This window comes from Physeter macrocephalus, chromosome 16 (genome assembly GCF_002837175.3).
Source record: "Physeter macrocephalus isolate SW-GA chromosome 16, ASM283717v5, whole genome shotgun sequence".
NCBI classification, from domain to species: domain Eukaryota; kingdom Metazoa; phylum Chordata; class Mammalia; order Artiodactyla; family Physeteridae; genus Physeter; species Physeter macrocephalus.
This window is the reverse complement of record NC_041229.1, coordinates 57,065,343-57,089,225: the sequence shown is the minus strand read 5'-3', so window position 1 is coordinate 57,089,225 and position 23,883 is coordinate 57,065,343. Positions and strand designations below refer to the sequence as shown.

Genomic DNA, 23,883 nt, shown 5'->3' with positions numbered 1-23,883 from the left:
TTTTAAGGAACCTCCATACTGTTCTCCATAGTGGCTGTATCAATTTACATTCCCACCAGCAGTGCAATAGTGTTGCCTTTTCTCCACACCCTCTCCAGCATTTATTGTTTCTAGATTTTTTGATGATGGCCATTCTGACCGGTGTGAGATGATATCTCATTGTAGTTTTGATTTACATTTCTCTAATGATTAATGATGTTGAGCATTCTTTCATGTGTTTGTTGGCAATCTGTTACCACACTGTTTTGATTACTGCTGCTTTGTGGTAAGTATTGAATTGGGAAATATGAGTCCTCCAACTTGGTATGCTGTGTTGATTTTCATTTATCAAACCACCCTCACATACCTTGGGTAAATCCCACTTGTTCCTGGTGTATAAATCTTTTCTAAAAAATTATTTTTAATTGTGGTAAGATATACATAATATAAAATTCACCATCTTAACCATTTTTAAGTGTACAGTGTGGTGGCATTAAAGACATGCACCTTGTTATGCAGCTGTCACCGCTATCCATCTCCAGAACTCTTTTCATCTTATAAAACTGAAACTCTCTACCCATTAAGCAGTAACTCCCCATATCCCCCTTCCCCAAGCCCCTGGCACTTACCCTTTTACTTTCTGTTTCTATGAATTTGACTACTCTTGGTACCTTATGTAAGTGGAATTATACAATATTTGTCCTTTTGTCACTGGCTTATTTTACTTAATGTCCTCAAGGGTCATGCATATTATAGCAGAATTCTTTCCTTTTTAAGGCTAACTATATTCCATTGTATGAAAATACAACATTTTGTTTTTCTGTTCATCTGTTGATGAGTACTCAGGTTGCTTCTACCCCTCAACTACTGTGAATAATGCTGCTATGAACATGGATGTACAAATATCTCTTTGAGTCTTTGCTTTCAGTTCTCTTGGGTATATACCCAGAAGTGGAATTGCTGGACCGGATGGTATAAGCCTTTTAGTATGCTGCTGGATTAGCTTTGCTAGTACAGTTGACCTTTGAAGAACATGCGTTTGAACTGGGCAGGTCTACTTATATGTGGATTTTTTTTTCAATAAATACAAAGTACAGCAGTATACAATCCACAGTTGGTTGAGTTCATGGACGCAGACTCATGCATACCAGAACCATGGATACAGAGAACTGACTGTAAAGTTATATATGGGGAGCTCAAGGCCAAGTGCAGACAGAGAGATGCAGGACCTGGGACACATGTCTTTATTTAGAGTCTGTGGGTAGAGTGCTTTGGGGTTCCTGGGCTAGGGCTGGATTGGTCAGTTCAAACCAAAAGAGCAAGCTTTTGGTAAGTTCCATGGAGATTTTTATCTAAGGGGTGTGTAAAGTATACAGGTGCTGGGAAGCAGGGGAGACTGTTGATCACAAGTCATAACAGAAGCTACATTTGCTTGTGACTCTGCATCCTGCTATCTAGGGTATGCACTCCATGGGGATTTTTATCTAAGGGGCATATAAAGCATGCAGGTGCTGGGAAGCAGGGGAGACTTGATCTCAATCATAACAGAGCTACATTTGCTTGTGACTCTGCATCCTGCTATCTAGGGCATGCACTCCATGGGGATTCTTATCTAAGGGGCGTATAAAGCATACAGGTGCTGGGAAGCAGGGGAGACTGTTGATCACAAGTCATAACAGAAGCTACATTTGCTTATGACTCTGCATCCTGCTATCTAGGGCATGCACTTCCCTGAAAGCGGGTCTAGTGTTAGTTTAAGGTCCCTGCAGGCTGCTTGGCCAAACAAAATGGATGCCAGGGCAGCAGTACCATGGAGTAGCTTAGCTAAACTCTTTTACAACTTGTAGATCTGTTCAGACTTTCTGTTTTCTTCTTGAGTCATTTTTTGGAGTTTCTGTGTTCCTAGGAATTTCCATTTTATCAAGGTTATCTGATTTGTTTGTATACAATTGTTCATAGTATTCTTCTATAATACTTCTTATTTCTATAAGATTGGTGATAATGTTCTCACTTTCGTTCCTGATTTTAGTGATTTGAGTATTCTCTTTTTTTGTCTTGTTCAGTCTAGCTTAATGTTTGTCAATTTTATTGCTCTTTTCAAAGGACTAACTTGTTTTTTTTTATTTTTCTGTATTGTTCTATATTCTCTATTTCATGGATCTCTGCCCTAATCTTTATTATTTACTTCCTTCTTGCTTTGGGTTTAGTTCTTCATTTTCTGTTTCCTTAAGGTGGAAGATTAGATTAATTGATTTGAACTCTTTCTTTTTTTAAATGTAAATGTTTACAGCTGTACTTTTCCCTCAGAGCACTTTTTCACTGTATCCCATATGTTTTGATATGTTGTATTTTCATTTTTATTCTACTCAAAGTATTTAATAATTTACCTTATGATTTGTTCTTTGACCCACTGGTTGTTTAAGAGTATGTTATTTACTTTGTAGTTTGTGAATTTTCCAAGTTTCCTTCTGTTACTGATTTTTAGTTTCATTCCATTGTGATCTGAAAAGATACTTGGTATGATTTCAGTTTTTAGAAATGTATTGAGATTTGTTTTGTGGCTGAACATATGGTCTATCCTGGAAAATGTTCCATGTGCACTTGAGAAGAATATGTATATGGTTGTTGTTGGGTGGCGCATTCTGTATACATCTGTTAGGTCTAGTTGATTTATAGTATTTTTCGTGTCTTCTGTTTCATTGTTTATCTTTCTTATGGTTGTGCTACACATTGTTAAAAGTGAGATGTTGACTTCAGCTATTTCCCATTTTAGTTTTTGCAGTTTTGGCTTCATATGTTTTGTTATGTGTAGCTAGGTACATATATGTTTATAATCATTTATAGCTTGACCTTTTAAAAATTATACAATATCCTTTTTTGTCTCTTCCAACATTTTTTTTTGTCTTAATGTCTATTTGTCTGATATTAGTATACCCATTCCAGCTTTCTTTTGGTTACTGCTTACATGGAATATCGTTCTTTTCTTCCATTTTCAACCTATTTGTGTTTTTGGTTCTAAAGTGCATCTCTTGTAGACAGTATATAGTAGGTTGTTAAAAAGAAAATCCATTCTTCTAATCTCTGCCTTTTAATTGTAGTGTTTAATTCATTTACACTTAATGTAATTACAGATGGAAGGACTTCTGCCACTTTTCGATTTGTTTTCTTATATCTTTTTTGTTCCTGAATTCCTCCGTTAACTACCTTCTTTTTTTTTTTTTTTTTTTTTTTTTTTTTTTTTTTTTTTTTTTTTTTGCGGTATGTGGGCCTCTCACTGTTGTGGCCTCTCTTGTTGCGGAGCACAGGCTCCAGACATGCAGGCTAAGCGGCCATGGCTCATGGGCCCAGCCACTCCACGGCATGTGGGATCTTCCCGGACCGGGGCACAAACATGTGTCCCTTGCATCGGCAGGCGGACTCTCAATCACTGCACCACCAGGGAAGCCCACTACCTTCTTTTGTGTTAGTTATTTCTCACATTTTGATTCCTTTCTCATTTCTTTTACTATATATCTTTTAGTTATTTTCTTTGTGGTTGCCCCAAGAATTACAATTAACATCTTAATTTATAACAGTCTAGTTCAAATTAATACCAACTTAGTTTTAATATTATATAAAACTTTTCTTCCGTATAGCTCTGTTCCCCCATTTTTATGTTGTTGTCATCACAAGTTACATCTTTATAATTGTGTGCCCATCAAGATAGGCTTATAATGATTGCTTCATTTATTTGCTAATTGATTGATATTAAATGCTAAACCCACCTTACATTCTTAGAATAAATTCAGTCAATAACGATGCGTTACTATTTTATCCTTATAAAGCATTGCTGGTCCCACTTGCTAATATTTTGCTAAGGATTTTTGTGTCTATATTCGTGAGGGATATTGGTCTATAATTGTGTTAGTGTGTGTGTGTGTGTGTGTGTGTGTGTGTGTGTGTGTGAGAGAGAGAGAGAGAGATAAGTTTTGGTATCAGTAATGCTGGTCTTATGAATTGGAAATTGTTCCCTTACCCTCTGTTTTATGAAGGAGTTTGTATTAAATTGATGATATTTCTTAAATGTTTGATATAATTCAGTGAACCCATCTGGACCTAGACTTTTTTTGTGCAAAGATTTTCAATTACTTATTCACTTAAAAAATAGAGTTATTCAGATATTGTTGTTTTATTGTTAATCAGTTTTGTCATGTTGTATTTTTTCAAGGATTCATCTAAGTTGTTAAATTTGTTGGCACAAAGTTGTTTATAATATTCTCCTAATAACCTTTTAATGTCTGCAGCAATGTAACTTTTAGAAAATGCTTATGCTAGCATTATAGCAAACATTTATACAGTGCTTATCACATACCCTTGACTTCACAAATACCAGCTATTTTAATTCCCACAACAATTTGTGAGGTAGATAATATTACCATCTCCATGTTATAGATGAAGAAACCAAAGTTAAGCTAAAAGAAGTTAGGTGCCTTGTTCCAGATTACAGAGCTGGTGTATTAAGGGCTTAAACTGTAATCCAGGTGGCCTGGGTCCAGAGTCCTTTTTTCTTAACTACTATTTACTTTGCCTTTCTGAAATGCCAGATAGCTGTTCTGTTCTTCCTATGGAATTGTGCTGTGTTCTCTCTAGAAACCATCCTTGCTGCCACCACCTTTACACCACTGAGTGGAAATACTTGTTTCTGGTATTCCTAATTAAAACTTGGAATGCCTTTTCCCCCATAAAAACATTACATATGATGGCTAGGCATACTTGAAATATTATTGTTAATACTCTTCTTCAGCCACATAATATGTTAAAAATACTTCTGGGGTTTTACTGGGAAGTTCACCAAAAGTTATAATGTGAAACATTGTTTCTGTGGGAAAATGTTAGAAGAAATTTATTTTAAATTCACTTGCCTATAAGGTTAAACTTCAATTATATGAAAGTGTTTCTTAACTTTTTTCTAATTTCTTAATGATTTGAATTTACTGAGTTGTTATGGAATCATAATTTTAAAAATACAAACATCATGATTAATTTGGACACATATTTTGTTTTACTTTGATTAATTTGTTAATTAATGTCTTTTAGGGTTATTCAGATGCTCAGAAGAGTATTCTTCTTCAGGTGGATCAGAACTGTGTTCGCAATTCTTATGATGTCTTCTCTTTGCTGCGGTAAGAAACTTCTTAGAGTCCTCTTGCATTTTGTCAAGAATCTTCCTCATTCTGAGTTTGTGACATTTCGATGTGAGGAAATGTATGGAATCTTTAGAAGCTGTTACTCAGACTTAGCATTTTTTAGTAAGAGCTTCATAAATTTTGTAGCTACAGTGATTTATCTCTTTTACAAAGTCTTTGGAAAGCCATTTTTTCCCTCTGGACAGTGGGAGAGAGTGATTGGAAGACAGTGATCTTAAAACAGGGACATGAGCTGTTTCCAGTCTTCTGCACAATAAAGAGCAGCAACCAGAGGTACAAAATTTAGACTTATCAAAACTTTAACAACTATGGCATTACTAGAAAACCCTTTCAATAGCCCCAGACATAGCTTAGAGTTTTGATCTGCTGTTCATCTTAAAAGAATCATATTTGGCAAGGCAAAGGAGCTCTGCGTGAATCTCATGTGCTTAGAGGCTTAACTGCCTCAGCTCTATATTTTCATAATGTCTGGGCTTAATTTTGAAAGATTTTTAAATTTGGTTTTAATTTTCAGTGTGGTAGATCATCAAGGACATTTCCCCAGGAGGCAGGCTACCAAAATAAATGCAATTTAAAATAAAGTTAAGAGTGACACTCAACCTGTGTTCACCCTACTCAGACAGATGATTCATTGAAATTCGATTTTGACAGTATTTCCTAATGTTTACGTAACACATCATAAATTCCAGACCATTAGACATTCTCTATATATCTACTAGAGGAAGAGTCCAGAAGGATGATTGGACTCTTATCCAACTGGATGATTGTTTATTTTTAAAAAATTATGAAATGGGCTTTTCCTTTGCAAATCTTGAATCTTACTGTACATAATGGTAGAGAGTTTGCTGACAGGGACTATGTAAAATGCTCTTAAGAGACAATGATTTCAACTAAAGTAACCACACACATTTGATGACTTTTGACTCTTACCTGAGAGGTACCTTCACTTTTATTTCTTAGGATATGTGCCAGAATGGACAGAATTTAGTAATTGGATGGTGGAGGTAGAAAGCAGGAGGTGTCTATTATATAACTCTTATTTTTGAGCCTATTCAGTTTGGGACTACATTGAGTTTTAAGTATTGAAAAGAGGAATGTACAGAAATAGTTTGAAATGTGAGGAAGAGACTAATATTTCTTGGCCTGTTTTGCTCAGTAAAATGAGAGTATAGATACTATAATTTTTAAAGATATTTTCCAAGTATGAGATTGTGTGATCTCATTAGAGAAATCAGTGGAATTAAAAGAAAAGGGAATACAGAGTCAGTGAGAAGAGGAGGAGTTAGGAAAGGTAGCATCATAGAATCTGAGAGATTAGAGATTTAAGGAGTATTGAAGCCTCTGTACTGTAGTGATACAGGAGAATACGAGCTGAAGAAAGACTGTAGGATCTTGGGAATCAACTTGATATAATGGAGAATGCTTTAATTGACCTGACTCTGACTTTAATTATCCTTGATTTATCCTAATTCATTTAACCTCTCTAATTGTTCCAAAATGTGGAAGCAGTGATATTTCAAATTTGTTTAATTTATAAGCATTTTCACATCTGTTATCTTATTCTCCTAGAAGTTTTTTGTGTTCACAAATCAGGGATCAGCTTTTGTCTTCCATGTAGAAGCTGAGGCCAAGGAGCGTTAAATGATTTACTTATCTTAGGGGGCGCATAGCAAGTAGAGCCAGATTGGAGATTGGTATGAAGGTTTTCTTACGGGCAAATTTTGCAAACCCTTTTCACACTCTCACTTACCTTCCTAGACTGGTGGTTGTTAGGGGCACATAGCATAATGATGGAGAAAATTTCTGAAAATCGTGGAACCCTCCATAAATGCAAAATCATCAAGTTAGTTTGATAGTGGCTTAATTATTTAACACTGGTTTTACAATGAAATGTCTCTTGGGGGTTTCACTTCTAGCCTGCCTTCTAGATTCCTCAGGTGTATCAGCCGTTTGAATTGCCTTATTAACAGTGGCCTGCTCATCACCATCGTGTAAATCATTTATAGCTGGTAACACAGATATACTTTTTCTGAACCAGATCAAGTGTCTATTTTTCAAGTAAATTACCTGAACTCAGAGAGTTACTCTGGAGCTAGAAACTTTAAATTGTACTTGTCAAAGTTAATGAGTAAAATGGAACTTTCTCTGGTAATTCAGGCAGTTCAGAGTAACCGTCATGTATCTGCTCATCAAAAGTTTTTCTTTTCCCACAGTTCTTGCCATGATATATATAAAGTGATTGCCGAGAAGCTTAATTTTGTGCCGATCAATTTTGTTTATAGTTTCCTGTCCTTAACTCAGGCAACATTGTTCCTGGATGCAGTAATTTTAAAAAATATACCTTTTCCTTTCCTGATGATTTCTTGTTTTTTAAATTTATTTTATTTTATTTTTTTCATAAATTTATATATTTATTTATATATATATATATATACTTTTATTTTTGTCTGCGTTGGGTCTTCGTTGCTGCGTGCAAGCTTTCTCTAGTTGTGGCAAGTGGGGGCTACTCGTTGTTGTAGTGCGAACCTGTGTCCCCTGCATTGGCAGGTGGATTCTTAACCACTGCGCCACCGGGGAAGTCCTCTTGGTTTTTTTTAAATTGTTACTCCTCCCTCCCTCCCTCCCTCCCTCCCTCTCTCTCTCTCTCCTTCCCTCATTGGGTCTTCAGTGCTGCACGTGGGCTTTCTCTAGTTGCAGCGAGTGGGGGCTACTCTTCGTTGCGGTGTGCGGGCTTCTCATTGTGGTGGCTTCTCTTGTTGTGGAGTACGGGCTCTAGGCTCACAGGCTTCAGTAATTGCAGCACACGGGCTCAGTAGTTGTGGCCTGCGGGCTCTAGAGCGCAGGCTCAGTAGTTGTGGCACGTGGGCTTAGTTGCTCCGCGGCATGTGGGATCTTCCTGGACCAGGGCTTGAACCCGTGTCCCCTGCATTGACAGGCAGATTCTTAACCACTGCACCACCAGGGAAGTTCTAAATTGTTACTTCTTGATCTGTAATTTTATGTGAAAACACACAGAGTCTGAATTCTTTAATATTACTTACTCCACAAAATTCTCAGTGCTGTTTGGAGGCAGGATCAGAACCCCGGTCTCCTGTTAATAACTCTTCCTGTGTTTTCATGCCACTAGTATGCATCTCTACCCTCAATCTTTTATGTGTAAATGTCACACACAAAAATAGGAAATTTTGACTAAGTAAAGGCTGTTTTTGGAGCACCTAAGACCCTGGCATTATAGCCCCTTCAGATGGATGCATTGTACCATTTTGTAGGAAAACAATGACCTGAGGTTTTATTCTTTTGCCAATAGTTAGGAATTTAGACTAATTCCAATGTTGCCAAAGTAAGAGCAGCTCTTTCCAAGTTTACATTTGGTATGTGTGATGGTAACTGAATTTTTGCTTCTTAACCCTTGTAAATCTCTGGATTAAGCATTATTTTTCATTTAGGAGACACTTCACTCATTGTCACATTTGATAATTTAGGATGTTCACCACAAGGTGTCAATGTTGCTGTTTAACTGGCATTTGAAATTTCATTTATTTTACAGTTTTGAAATGAGAGACGTAGCGTTATGAATCATATGAATCATAAGTGAGCCTTTAATTTAGAAGTTAGCTTTTCTTCTCTTTATTGTTATTCTTTCTAGGTTAAGGAGTTTCTAGACTTTCCAAATAGGTTTCTCTTTTTTGGGTCTGTTTTTAATTGTGTTCATGAGAGGGAGTTGTTGAAAGATTATATAGAGAGGAGGAGTGACAGGCTCAGGTGTGTGATTTTGAATTCTATCCATGGTGACAGTGTGGAAGAGACCTGAGGGACGAGACTGGAAGCAAGGAGATACCTGTAAATCCTACCTGTCCTCTGGAATTGAAAGATTATTTTTAGTGTTTAAAAATTTTTTTGTTTTGTTTTGTTTTTGTTTTTTCCTTTCATACTTTCTCAAAAAGGTAGCTCTATGGTAGTGAAATAAGTGAGACTAATTCTGTTTTCTTTGAGTATAGTTTTCATTCTTTTTTTTCCCTCTTTTTTGACATGTCCTACTTTTGCCAGTTTAATAAGTGGAGATATGGTGGAGAAACCATGGGCTTTGGCCCTCCATCCAGGTTCCAGTCCTAAACTGCCGTATGCCCGTCACTGGATACAAAACTATGGGCAAGTTACTTAACTTTGGTATGCCTCAAACTGCTCTTGTAAAATGGGGGTAATATTTGTCTCACAGGAATTATTATGAGAATTAATAAGGTAAAGTAATTGAAAGATTGTAGGACAGTTACTGACAGATAGTAGACATTCAATAAATAATAGTTTTCATTTTCCCCGTTACTTCTTCCATCTTGGAATTAGCTTTTTTCTCTATGCCCATGTTCCTTTTTTATATTACCACTAGGTTTTCCAATTTTAAGCATAATTTCCCTTTCCGTCTTGCCATTCTAATGCCGAAACCTCTGTTTTTTAGAATTACTTTTGTTAATCCTATAACAATCATGATAAAAATTGTTTAACATGTGCATTTCTTGTCTTCCCTGATGGCATTGAAAACTACTTGAAGGAAGGGATTATTTCATATGGCTATATTTTCTCCTCTCTATATTACTGACAATTCTCAGTTATGTTGGAGTTACTGTGGATTCTGTTGTGATCCTAGAGCCCTAGGTCCTGTGGATCCTGCATTACTCTTTCTCCCTAGGACTGTCTTTCATAACCACCATGTCCACATATTAATAACTCTCAAATCTATGTCTCTAGTTCCTACTTCTCTTGGAGTTCTGATCTGTAGTTTCCAATGACCATTAGACATTTATACTTTCATGTTCTGTGGGAACCTCAACCCTAACATGTCTGGAGCTACATACATTGGCTTAATCCTCCTCTTCCTTTTCTTTTCCCTGGTTTCTCTAGTAGTATCATCATCTCAGGCAGCTAGTGAGCATAGCCTTCTTTGTTCTCACCTCTGTTTTCCTGGACTATTTCCTGACCTCCTAACTAGTCTTCCTACTTCCAGTTTTTCTTTCATGCAGTTAATAGGTGTTATTTATTGAGCACTTCCTTTGTGCCAGGAACTATTCTAAGTGCTTTGCATGAATTGATTCTTTTAATTCTTAACAACACCCCATGTGGTAAGAACTGTTTATTCATATTTACGGATGAGGAAATAGAGGCACAAAGCAGTTGAGTAGCTTATCCAAGGTCATATAGCTAGTTCATGTTAGCCTGTATTTAAACCCAGTTTAGCTCCTGAGCCCATGTTCTTAACCAGTATGTTTTACTACTTTATTATTTTTCACACTGCTTTAGTACAATTCATCTGCCACATTGCTGCCAGAGTGACCAAAGATACATCAGTTTTGTCACTCATTGGGCTTAGAAATCTTTGAGCCATCACATACAGGATAAAGTCCATACTTCTTAATTTGCTATTCACTCTAAACACTAGCTCTAAACAGTGTAGGGACTAGTGTTCTTATTTCAAGTCCTCCTGCCACTGCCTGTGCAATTAGTAGCTAGCATTTACCGAGCACGTAATGTTGTGTAATTAGTTCTTCATTGTCTGATTCGCTCTCCGCTCAGCACCCCCAAACTGAGAGCTCCTTTAGTCAAGAATCCTCTTTTTACTGATCTTTGTATTAGTCCTATGATGCTGCATATCAAATATATTAAGCAGGTAACAAATGCTGTTTTGATTGATCAAATCAAACTGTTCTTCAAGTTGCAGAGAACTGGGTTTTATTTTTCCTATTTCTGGTTTGGACTTGGTAAAATGAGAGTTGTAAAAAATTTCTCAACCATTATGGAAAAAGTGTTGAAAATATAATCAGATCTGTAGACCTTCAGCTGCCTCTTTTCTTTCTGCCACTGCCCTCCATATAATGTCTGGTGGGATTTCAGGATTTTGTGACTTATAATCTTATTTCTTATATAGATTTTTTTCTGGAAGATCTTTATCTGGCTGTCTGGAGGCAGATTGTTGCCATGTCCCCACCCCCCACTTTGACAGAAAATACTTTCTCCTATAAAATTCCAGTTATTAAAGGGAGATGCTCATATCAAATAAATTGTTCTTGCAGTAATGTTTAGAAAACAGAGAGGATGACATGTAAAAGGGCATAACTGTTTATAATCTTTAAATTTTGAACGTGATAACCAACTTTGGTTTGCAGGGAGGGTTTTTCCCCCTCTACCCTCCTAATGATCTCTCCCTAAGAGGTAACTGCAAGTATAGAGAATATAACCAAGAACCCAGATGTAAGCAAAAGATGTCACAAAATTTATGTACTAAGACTCATATATGTTTCTATTCTTGGTAGAGACTAAGCTCCTACCCAATGTCTGTGTGCTCATTTTTGATAAATTAGGGGAATTAAGAGGATTACTATTAAGGTAGACACACTGACAGCAAGGAGAAACAAAATCTGATAGTTTGCTCTGTTTGTGCTTTACTCTGTGATTCTGGAATATAACTGAGTGGTAAATCATATTAGCTACTGTCCTATCTTTATACTTACAGTGTTTGGATTTGTAAATAGTCCTCTGTCACTACTTCATGTAAAAGGAGGGCAGAGAGAAATAGACCAGCTGTAAAGAGAGACAGACTAGGTTAAAAAGCGTAGCTAGCATACCTCTTGTGTGTGTGAGCATTCAGTCCTTTACCCAAGTACATCTCCATATTGTAGTTCATAACTGAAGTTAATAATGAGAATTATTAAGTCCACCGTGTTAGTTTTCACTAATGCTCTCTCCATGTAACAGACGAGGACACCGAGGCTTAGAAGGGTGGAAAGACTTGTCTAGCACCATAAATAAGTGTTAAAGCATGTTTGAATAAAGAATGCATGTGCATGTGCTTTCTTCCATTATGCCATGTTGATACCAAATCATCAGTGGAATATAAAGTTGTCATTGTTAAGGTCCGTGTAAGAAAGCAGGGACATGTGACAAGTTTTAGAAAGGTTTTTAATCAAAATTTAAAATCAAAAAGTTTAGTTATTTAATGTAAATTTTAGTTAAACAAAATTGATATTTATATCTAATAGCACATTTTATTTTTATTTATCTTTCTCTATATATACACACACATATATGTACACATACACAGACACATATATACTTACAAAAATAGAATTTTAACCAAGTACTGGAGTAATTTTAGGTGCAGTTTTCTTTCCCCTTTCTTTTAACTTTTTGGCTTGTCTTCTTCCTTAAACCCTTCTCCCTCACTACCAAAACCACCAGTTATAGACTGAATGTTTGTGGTCCCTCCCACCCCAAATTCATACATTGAAACCTAATCCCCAACGTGATGGCATTTGGAGAGGTGGGGCCTTTGGGAGATGATTAGATCATGAGGGCCGAGCCCTCATGAATGGGATTAGGGCCCTTATAAAAGAGGCCCCAGGGAGACCCTGTCCCTTTCTCCATGTGACGTTATAGTGAAAAGATGGATGTCTGTGAACCAGGAAGCAGGCTCTCACCAGATACCAACAATGCTGGTGCCTTGATCTTAGACTTCCCAGCCTCCAGAACTGTGAGAAATAAATTTCTGTTTATAAGCCACCCTGTCTATGATATTTTGTTATAGCAGCCTGAACTGAATAAGATACCATCCAAACACAGAACACATGTTCACATGACCCCAGTCACCCACGTACCCATGTTAACAATCTGTTGTGTATATATTCATATTTTTTCCTATGATCTCTGTGTATATGTTATAGATATCACTATATGCATATTTATGTACATATGTTAGAAGTTTTAATTGCTGTTTTACAAAATTGGAGTGGATATTATATACATGACTCTACATCTTGTTTTCCTTGTTTAACATTCCATGTACAAATCTCTTCAGTTCACTGTTTTAATGATTTCATAATAGTCCATGGTGAGGGTGTACTGTGTTTTTCAATCATTACCCTGTTGATAGACTTTTAATATTTACTCTGGCTCTGGTTTTTTACTTTGTTTGTTTTGCCATTATGCACAATACTGCAGTAAATATCTATATATGTATATATCCTTATTATTTATGATGTTTTTGTTTCTGTGTATTAAATTTCCAGGAGTAGGATTTCTGAGCCAAAGGGCATGTATAGTTTTAATTTTAAGAAATAACAGACTGTTTTCCCAAAGAGTGCAAATAATATGTGACATTACTCTTTACCCTGAATCCCTGCTGGCAGTGGGTATCAGCATCTTTTTTTGTGATTTTTATTTATTTGATGAGTCTAACACCTCAGTGTTACTTTAATTTTTATTAGCTTCGGTACTAGTGCTTAGTCTGAGCTACAAGTGAAAGTGAACATCTTTTCTTGAGTTTGTTAGCCATTCAGTGTATTCTTCTTTGAATTTGCCTATTCATATACTTTACCTATCTTTTAAATTGAGTTGCTTGCATTTTTTTCATAAAATTTTAAGAGTCCTTGGTATTTTTTCCAAATATGTCGGTTATGTATTGACTTAGTATACCTTATACAAAAAGTTTTTATTTGCCATATCATATAATTCTGATTTTTCTTTGATATCTTCTGGACACTGTCTTGGTTTAAGAAGTCTCTCTTATACCTTAGTTCCACCTATATTTTCTAAGTTTTCTTTTGAGATTTATATTATTTTACTTTAAAAGTTAAATCTCTAATACAATTAGTAATTATTCTTAAATATATTGTTTAGATATTCCATATATTGTGAGATAGAAATTAACTTTCTTCATAGATGAATATCCAGTTGTGCCAGTAACTTCCTTTTCTCACTGAATTTAAATACCACCTTTGTCTTATATTAAAAGCTCATATATGCTGGTATACATTTCTGGATTCTCTTTTCGTTGTGATCGTTTTGTGTAGTCCTTTGACAATTTCAGATTAATTTAATTACAGTGGTTTTTTGGTATGTTCTGATACCAAGTTGGGCAAGTCCCCTTCTTGCTACTATTCTTTTTCATACTATTTTTGGCTAGTCTCAGAACTTTATTCTTCCATGTGAACTTTAAGATTATTTTATCCTATTCTTTAAAAAAAAAGTTTATTGGAATTCTAACAGGAATTTTTATATTCACTGACTTTTTAATATTTGGAGAGAGCTGTCATTTTTATATTAGTATTCCAATCCAAGACATGGTATGTCCTACATTTGTTCAAATTTTATTTCATTCCTTTGGTAAGATTTTATAGTTCTCTTTATATGGTCATGTGCTTTTCCATTAAATTTGTTCTTATAGTTTTTACACTATTTTTTATAAAATATGTTTTCCATTTCCATTCCTGTGTGCTTATTACTGTTATAGGGAAAAGCTGTAATTTTAAGAAAGTTATATTCAGTGACTATATCAAATTATTTTTTCTTGTTTTTTAAGGAAAGGTCTCTGATTTTCTTGGCATACACTCATTATTATCAATTAAAAGATAGGTTTATCCGTTCTTTTCCAATGTTTATACTGTTTTCTAGTCTCTAGTAAATTTACTAAACCTTCTAGAACTTTAAAAATAATGTTGAAAAGTAATGGGCATAGTGAACATTTTAGTCCAGTTATTATTTTAATTAAATATTTTGCTGTTCAGGATATTTTCTGTTAATTTTGGAAAATATTTTAGATAGTTCTTCCTACTAACTTTTTTTAGCAATAGACGCTGAATTTTTTGAAATGCCTTTCTGCATTTATTAACATTATATGTTTTTCTTCCTTTAATTTATAGTTGCAATAAGGTATGTAGATATTTTGATACTGCATTACTAATTAGTTATAGATTATTCTTTTGATCATTACTACAAGTGAGATTGGTGTGTAATATTTGTTGTTTTTGGGGGGAGGAGAGGAAGGCAGGGTAGATAAACATCTTTCCTAAGATCTTAAAATTGAATTGGGAAACTCTTCATCTTTTTCTGTGACCCTACTCTGTAAAATGATAATAATAGCATATACCTCATTGGGTTGTTGGGAGGATTAAGTGAATTAATATGAAGTGCTTAGTACTATAGTGCCCGAATATAGTTAATGCTATATTTGTTAGCTATTAGCATCATAATCGACTGAAACATATTAAATAATTTTGGGAATTTTTAATTCTTTAAAGGTTTGTTAGAGAATTTAGCTATTAAATCATCTAGTTGAGGTGACTTTTATGATAAATCTGACTCTCATATCTTTAGTGCTATTTGCTCTATTTTATCCTGCTTCTCCGTGGTTTATTCTTGATACTTTATTTTTTGCTAGGAAACCATTTACTTCCTCTGGATTTTAAAATTTATTGCTGAAACAGTGCATGTAATTTTATTTTATAATTCTTTTAATCATTTCAATAATTTACAGCAAATTTTCTAATTAAGCCCAGAAACCACTCTAGTATTTCAGTTAGAAATTTTGTTATATTATGAGCTCTTCCTGGACAGGATGCTTCCTAATGCTGCAGTTGTAATGCTTTTTTGAGTGTGAACTAAAACAAAATATTTGATATGCTTTTTGCCTTTAAAATATTTCTCAGAATGAGAATGGAGAACATAAACTACATAAGTGTAGGGAATTTAGAGCTCTAGTTTATAATTTTGTCCCCAGCATATATAGCACCAACCTAACTCAGAGTGGATACTCAGTAAATATTTGTTAATTGAATGAATGGTAAATTAATAAGTGAATGGATGAAATACAATCCAGTTGGATAATCACTGAATAATAGGTAGGTTTTTGGAGGAATTTTTTAAATGGTAGTTTTTAATCACCTTTTCTAAGATAATTAATACTAACTTTGGATATGTTCTTCCACAATTATGGTATATATTTACTATAAAATATCTGAGTACTTCATTTTAGACAAAGCGCTTGCTAATGAAAGTCACGTAAAGGCGTTGTATGGTAAATTAACTCTAGTTTATTAAATGAGTTAACCAGTAGTTGTGAGTTACTGATAGGTCTCATGGTCTTTAACTAGGACCTTTTGTAGGCTTTTCATGCGGCTAAGTCCATTTTCTCTAGTGGACTGAATGTTCAACAGGGGTAGCAACATAGTGGGTAAAATAAATGAGCCCTCCCCAAAATAATGTTCAGAACTCCTGGCTTGGAGCAATAGTCAGTTTTCAAAGGATGTTGGAATGGTGAAAGAGGTGTATAAAATCAGTAGAAAGAGGTAAACAGCATCCTTTGAGGGCAGTTAAATATATGAGTAGTCTTCTGCCCCAGGAGATGTTCTCTGCCCCTGCCCCTGTCCTTCAGTTCTGGCTTGATTTCGCAGGGTTACTTTACTAAGACTGCTTTGTTTAAGATGTCACTGCAAATTAAAGCTTTACCATTACACCCCTCATAGCTGCCTTGTAACTTCTACATTCCCACTGGTGCCAGGCATGTTCCAAGGCAACTTTCCAGGGTTTAGTGATTTCACCCTGATGTCTCTGCCAATAAAAACAAACAGTTACCATTAAACACCTACCCCACCCATGATTTGATTTTTACATGCTGTTTTATTAAGAGAACTTAGAGATTTTAGGAGAATTAATACATTATGCTCATCAGGATATCACCTGGCCCTTGAAGTAACTTTTATTCTAAAAGGTGGGATGCTTTACCTTTGAAGAGAATCTGAGACGCAGCATGTTTATCTGTTGAGGAGAGTGGATACTGTAATAACCTCTTTCTTACAATTGATTCTTTATGACTGGGAGTACTCTATTAACATGAGAAGCAAGATTCTAACTTTAGGGACTTATATTCTAGTAGGACAGATTAACAGATACAGCAAACAAGGGGTCTTATATTCATTGAGAAGTTAATAATAATTTCTAAATATTTTGTTGGTATTGTAGGAATAAGTCAGAATCCCATTCTTTTCTATGCCTACACAGGTGGTAGGGAAAGTAAAAAGTATTTGAATATCTCAAATATGAAAGGCACTTAAATGCTAAAAACTTAGCATACATATTTTTTACAATATTCACAATACTATGCTACTATTATAGTTCTGTTTCGCTGGTAAGTGAACTACAGCTTAGAAAAGATGAGCTAGTGTGCTATTCAGAGTTCAGATGTATTTGATGGCAAGGACTTTTCCAATATATTTCTTCATCTCATGTGGAAGAATTCCTTGTGATCTTCCTTGAGGCTGCCTAACAGCTCCTATGCACCTTCTGATAAAATTTCTTTGGTGGTACACCTGAGTGTAAATGAGCCAGGCATTTCTCAGAGAGTCTTGTGGCCCTAGCACAATGGAGACTTTCATAATAGGCCCTCCTAGAGCCTCCAAAGTACTGTGCCTCTGTGCCGCCCCATGCTGGAAGTGTTAACTAAAGCCTGTATGTTTGCTGTAGAGGAGCGTCTCTATAACTCTATGACCACGTGGTTTCTTTTACTTCTTTTCCTTCAATATGGTGTGAGGTGAGTAGACACAGTGACTTTTCCTTAGTTGGCATTTCTGTTTTCAAGCTCCCAACCATTAAATTCTGACTCTGCAAGAAGCAGAGGTCTACCTCCATAGAGGTAAAATGACTTCTGTAGTAGCATTGATTTTTTGTTTTTGTTTTTTTTTTTAATCTCAGAGATTCTTTGATTCTAGTGACAGAGTCAGATATGAACCTTGTAGTAGAACTGGCTTTAAACAGTTTGTGGGGAGAACATCTGGAGATTTAAATTTATGAAAAATTTAGTATAAGCCAAGAAATTGACTCAACAGCTCTCAAAAAGGAGTTAAGATTATCTTATGTTGCATTAATTAAAATATAGTGCCCAGATCAAGGGAAGTAATAGTCTTCCTGGACTTTGTGTTCATTAGATCATATTTGGCATATTCTGTTTAATTTGAGTCCTAGTTTACTTCCATGAGAAAGAGCTAAGGGAGAATGCCAGGGTGATGAGGGGTTTTTAAACAGTCATATGAAAACTAGTTGAGAATAGAGGATATTTAGCTTGGAGAAGAGAGGACTTTGGGAATATGGTTGCTGTATTTAAACTAAACAGTTATTTAGTTAATTTGTCAAACAGTTGTTGGGTAATAATAGTAAAATAGACACATTTAATGAATATATACCATCTGTCAGGTAAGTAGTTTATATGCTTTATCTCAGTTAGTCCTCAAAGCAAACCTATGAGACTCATGCCATTGTTATCCCTCTTTTGCTAATGAGGACACAGATCCAGAAAGGGGAATTGACTTGCCTAAGGTTGCGTTGTGACAGAGCCAGCCAGCCAAAGTTTTTACTCCATTTTCTTTTCTTTCTCCCATGCTGCCACCCACATTCTAAAGAATGTGGGCTCTTTCTGAAGGGATGTAATTTGGAAGAAAAAGAGTATGTAACTATATTTGTTCCTGTGGGTAAACTAATGATAGTGCTATGGGGATGGGGATAGAGTGTACTGGGGATGGTAGGATGAGTTATTTTATTTATTTTTATATTTTAAAATAAATAAATTTATTTATTTTATTTATTTATTTTTGGCTGCGTCAGGTCTTCGTTGTGGCGCGCAGCCTTCTCATTGCAGTGACTTCTCTTGTTGCGGAGCACAGGCTCTAGGCACACGGACTTCAGTAGTTGTGGCATGCAGGCTCAGTAGTTGTGGCTCACGGGCTCAGTAGTTGTGGCTCGCGGGCTCTAGAGCGCAGGCTCAGTAGTTGTGGCGCATGAGCTTAGTTGTCCCGCAGCATGTGGGATCTTCCCGGGCCAGGGATCGAACCTGTGTCCCCTGCATTGGCAGGCAGATTCTTAACCACTGCACAACAGGGAAGTCCCGGGATGAGTTATTTTAGATAGAGTGGTCATGGGAGACCCCACTGAGAAGAAAATATTTCAACAAAGACTTGAAAAAGATAAGACAGCAAGTTGTGTGGGTATCTTTAGGAAGAACATCCCAAAGAGCAGTAATAACCAATATAAAAGTGCTGAGGAGGGAGTGAGCTTGGTTTGTTGAAAGAACAGGTAAGAGGTCAGTCTAGTTTGAGCAGAGTGAGCAAAGTTGGTGGAGACCAGATTGTGTAGAGTTTTAGATTTTTTTCCATGTATGATGGGAAAATGGAGGGGTTTGAGCCAAGGGAGTGATGTGATCTGACTTTTATTTAAAGAAAATGACTGTGACATGGAGAATAGACTGAGGGGAGGGAGAGTAGCAAGAGAGAGAGATTAGTTTAGAGACTATTGTAGTATCCAGGCAAGAGATGAGAGTGACTTAGGTTGGTCCGATAGCAGTTGAGGTAAATGAAGAGAAGTGGTCCGATTTCTGACATATTTTGAAGTTGGAGCTAACCAGCCTTGGTAATGGATTAGATGTGGGCATGCAAGAGAAACTGGACTTAAAAATAATTTATAGATATTTAATCTGTGCAACTAGGTGAATTGTGGTGGCATTTATGAAAATAAATGGCATGAGATTTGTAGGGGGAAGGAGGATCAGATAATGGGGAATCAAGAATGTATTTGGGACATTAAGTTTGAGATATGTATTAGTTATGAAGGTGGAGGTACTGAGAAGGCAGTTGGATATGCACTTTTGATCTCGGGGCTGATTGTTGCCGGAGATGTGAACTTAGGAATTGTATCAGTCAAGGTTTAGGGTAGGAAGCAAACCAGTCTAGAGATTTTCATCAGGATGAGATTTCACACAGAGAATTGGGTATTTATAGAATCACTAGACAGCTGAAGGAGAAGAAGTCAGGAGGCTGCTAGGCTTCAAGGACACACTACTTACTGCTAGGCTTCGAGGTCAACCCAGCTATCCAGTGCTCACAGAACTGCTGCTAGTGAAGTAACAGTCCCACACCCACCAGACACCTAAATGAGGAAACTGGCTACTGCAGAAACTCATACAGGAGAGAGTCTGTCACTGCTGCTGGAAGAATGGCCTCTCCACCTTCTACCTTCCAGAGTTTGTTCAGGGTTCTCCAACATGTAGGAAGGGGAGGATATGGCTGAGGACTAGGGGCAGCTAATAAGGTCTGGGGGAAATCTAGGACAATGTGGTGTCCCAGAGCCAAAGTAAATTAAGTATTTTCAAGGAATTGATCAGCTGAATCAAATGCTGTGATTGGTTGAGTAAGAAGAGGGCTGATAATTGAATGCTGAATCCAGCAACTTGGGGCTCACTGGTGTCATTTATAAGAGCAGTTTTGGTGATGTTGTAGGAGTGGGTTAAGGAGAGAATGGGAGTGAGGAAATGAAGGCAAGAAGTATAAACTATTCCTGCGAAGTTTTTCCATACAGAGGAGCAGGGAAGTGGTACTAAAGCTGGAGGGTAATGAAGGGTCAAGCGAAGAATTTTTTGTTTTGAGATGGGGGGAGGTATTTAGCATATTCATGTACTGAAGGAAAATTTGTGGATGCCTGAGAAAGAGAGGGGATAATAGCAGGCACAAAAACCTTTGATAAGTGAAAGACAGAGAGATCCAGTGTACAAGTGGATAGTTAGGCCTTACAAAGAAGGGCTGTGTGTACATACGTGGGGAAGGCAGAATATATGGGTACAGATACAGAATCACATGGTAAATTTGGTGATGGGAGAACGAGTAAGTTGTCCTCTGACTGCTTCTGTTTTTCAGTAGGGTCATCAGCCAGGTGTCAGGAGGTAGAAGGTTTGTATACAGTTTGAAGAGAAAAGAGAAGATTTAAAACAGTCATCCTGGAGAATGAGAGAGTGAATTATCTAGGCCTGATAGTTCTCACACTTTAGCCTGCATCGCAATGAGCTGGAGGGCTTGGTGCAACACTGATTGTTGTGCCTCCCCTGCAAAGTTCCTGCTGCATTAGGTCTGGGGTGAGGTCTGGGAATTTGCATTTCTAACTCTCCCAGGTGAACCTGATGCTTCTGGTCCAGTTTCCGTACTTTGGTTATACATTTAAGGGAGACCATTCAGTATGCTGAGTGTTTTTCGCCAGCTGTATTCAGCCACTTGGGTGCAAAGGTAGAAAAGACAATGAGTTGAATTTAACCAGACTTAGGGTTTTGCCAGGTGAACTCATGGGGAAGAAGAGAGGTCCATAGGAGTGATTTATAATGATGGTCCATAGACTCTAATTTGGATAAGGAGAGAAGTGAGGCTGTGAGGGAAGTGATGATCAGTGACAAAGAGGTGGGAGGGGCTTCCCTGGTGGCGCAGTGGTTGAGAGTCCACCTGCCGATGCAAGGGACACGGGTTCGTGCCGCGGTCCGGGAAGATCCCACATGCCGCAGAGTGGCTGGGCCCATGAGCCATGGCCGCTGACCCTGTGCGTCCAGAGCCTGTGCTCCGCAACGGGAGAGGCCACAACAGTGAGAGGCCTGCGTACCACACACACAAAAAAAGGTGGGAGGATCAATGGATTGGAAGTTCTGATGGTGAGAACAAATTGTTGGAGTGAGGTACGGAGAGCAGCGGTCAGAGGTTGGGATGCTTGAAGTTGAGGTTTTAAAGCTGTAGTTATTAACTATGATGTAAAGTAAGAGGATAACTGAACTGGCTGAACTGGGTGTAGGTCAAGAATCTGAGAGGTTGGAGTATTGCATGGACATAAAAGTCCATCAAGAACAATGGCAGGAATAGTAGTGGAAAGAGAGGATGGTGAGTCAGGTGTTAAAGTCTTCCATTACTAAGCCGGGATGGGAGGACTGTAGATAACAGCAGCAAGAAGGGAAAGTGGCATAATCATATGTACGTTAAAAGGACTGGGTTTTAGGGAATGGAGGAGAGCAGTGGTCTGGAAAGCAGCAGTGAGTGGCAAGGGAGACATCTACTCCATCTCCAAGCTCAGTGTTATGCAGGGTGTGGGAAAAAACAGTTAAGCTCATTTAGTTCTGACAACAGCCCCCGTTATCCCCACTTTTACAGTTGAGGAAACTGAGCCTTAAAATAACTGGCCTTGACAGTCATAGCTTGTGAATACTGGAGGTGGCATCACGTGAGTCCAGTGGAAGCTAAAGGAAGGCAAATGTTGACTCAATATAAGAAAGTACTAGAGGTGTGCACCAGTGACAGTGTTCCTTTGGAGGAGAGGGTGAGCTCCCTGTCACTGGAATGGATGTCTATCTGCTGCTGTGACCACTGCAAACTAATTTAATCACAGACTGACATAAGAAGAAAACCAATATATAGTAAAGGAGAAAGGGAATTGATATTTATTAGCTATTGGAGAAGGCAGCGAGGGAGATAGCTGAATTCAATTATCTCTGAGATAAGAATTAGTGATTATAGTTGCGCAATATAGTGAATGCACTAAATGCCACTGAATTGTACACTTTAAAGTGGTTAATTGTATGTTATGTGTATTTCACCACGGTTTTAAAATGTTTGTGATTAAACTGGTTATTTCCATTTCATTCTGTTGGCAAGTCATCTTTCTACAAATTTCACATGTAAGGCACTTTGGGTACAAAAAGTAGAAAAGTGGTTACTGCTGTCATGGAACTTAGAGTTTGGGTAAATGTGTACATGTCTATGTGTATGAAGAGATAACTGATCAGGTGAGGTGGTAAATCTTAAGTGCCCCAAAATGGTGTGAATAATTGCTGTTGAGCTTCCAAGGAGGAGGGGCTTACATGGGTTCTGCTACATGTTCTTACCTCAGTGTATTTGGCACAAAACATCTTTCCAGATGTCCTACTTTTTCTCAGTGTTAGAATTTGGGACAGCCCACTTTGCTCAGTTTTCAGCTTGAACTGTGACATCAGTTCAAACATTTGTGGAAGAGGATTAAATTGATATTTGAAAAGAGAGTCTTGTCAACTAAATCCCTAGGGAACAGACGCAGTGACAAAATACCAGGATTGTTGATCTTGCAGGGGATGGTTGTAGTTTTTGTTAGGCTTGATTACAATCTGGCAGAATTTTTTTTGAAAATATATTCTTTGTTTAAATAAAAAGGACTATTTGTTCAGGTTTTGTTGGCTAATTTCTAATAGTATTTTAGGTATTGATTTTTCACAACGGTGTTATAAACATCCTGAGTCTGATGTTATGAAAAATCAGCTGTTCTTTATTTTGTTTTCATTTTTGAACATGTCTGTTTTTATTTTACAAAATGCTTTACAGAAACATTGGAGGATAGTACAGAGAGTTCCTAAACACCCTACACCTAGTTTCCCCTATTCTTAATATCTTCCATGAGTGTGGTTGAATAGGAAAAACTCAGTCCTCCTCCTGTGTTTCTTTTTTACCCTCACACTACTACTACACTCACAATATTTCTGATGCCAGATGTGTGGATTTTTCTTCACACCAAGCAATTCTGCCAGCTGGGTGTCCTGCAATTTAACTTAATCCTGACACTGTTTACCTGGAAACAGTGTCAGATCATACAGGTTAAGGGCTCAGTCCCACAAGACTGCCCCCAACTTCAGACACCAATCGCAAGTCCAGGTTGTCACCTGTGCTTCTGATCATCTGGCTGTAAATCAGAGGAGAGGTTCCTACAACCCTCTCCTCGAGTTTGATCAATTTGCTAGAAAGACTCACTGAACTCAGAAAGACAGTTTACTGACTGTTTACTAGTTTATTATTAAAGGATATGGTAAAGGATACAGGTGAACATCCAGATGGAATGGATGCTTAGGGCGAGCTGTGTGGGAGGAAGTGCGGTGCTTCCATGCCCTTCCTGGTGCTCCAGGCACCTCCGTGTGTTCAGCAACCCAGAAGCCCTCCGAACCCCACGTTATTGGGATTTTTACGGAGGCTTCATCACGTAGGCATGATCTGTTATTGGTTCTGTTTCCTGCCCCTGCCCCCTCTCTGGAGAATGGGAGATAGGGCTAAAGATTCCAAGCTTCTAATCATGACTTGGTCTT

The 23,883-nt window shown here is 37.2% G+C and overlaps 1 protein-coding gene across 1 annotated transcript in view; it reads left to right on the top strand.

Annotated features, from left to right (window-relative positions):
* Positions 1-23,883, top strand: part of UVRAG (UV radiation resistance associated) — a 379,149-nt gene that overhangs the window by 123,412 nt on the left and 231,854 nt on the right. Inside the window, 1 exon segment of the mRNA XM_055091530.1 lies at positions 5,056-5,141. Coding sequence (XP_054947505.1) covers positions 5,056-5,141 — 86 coding nt within the window.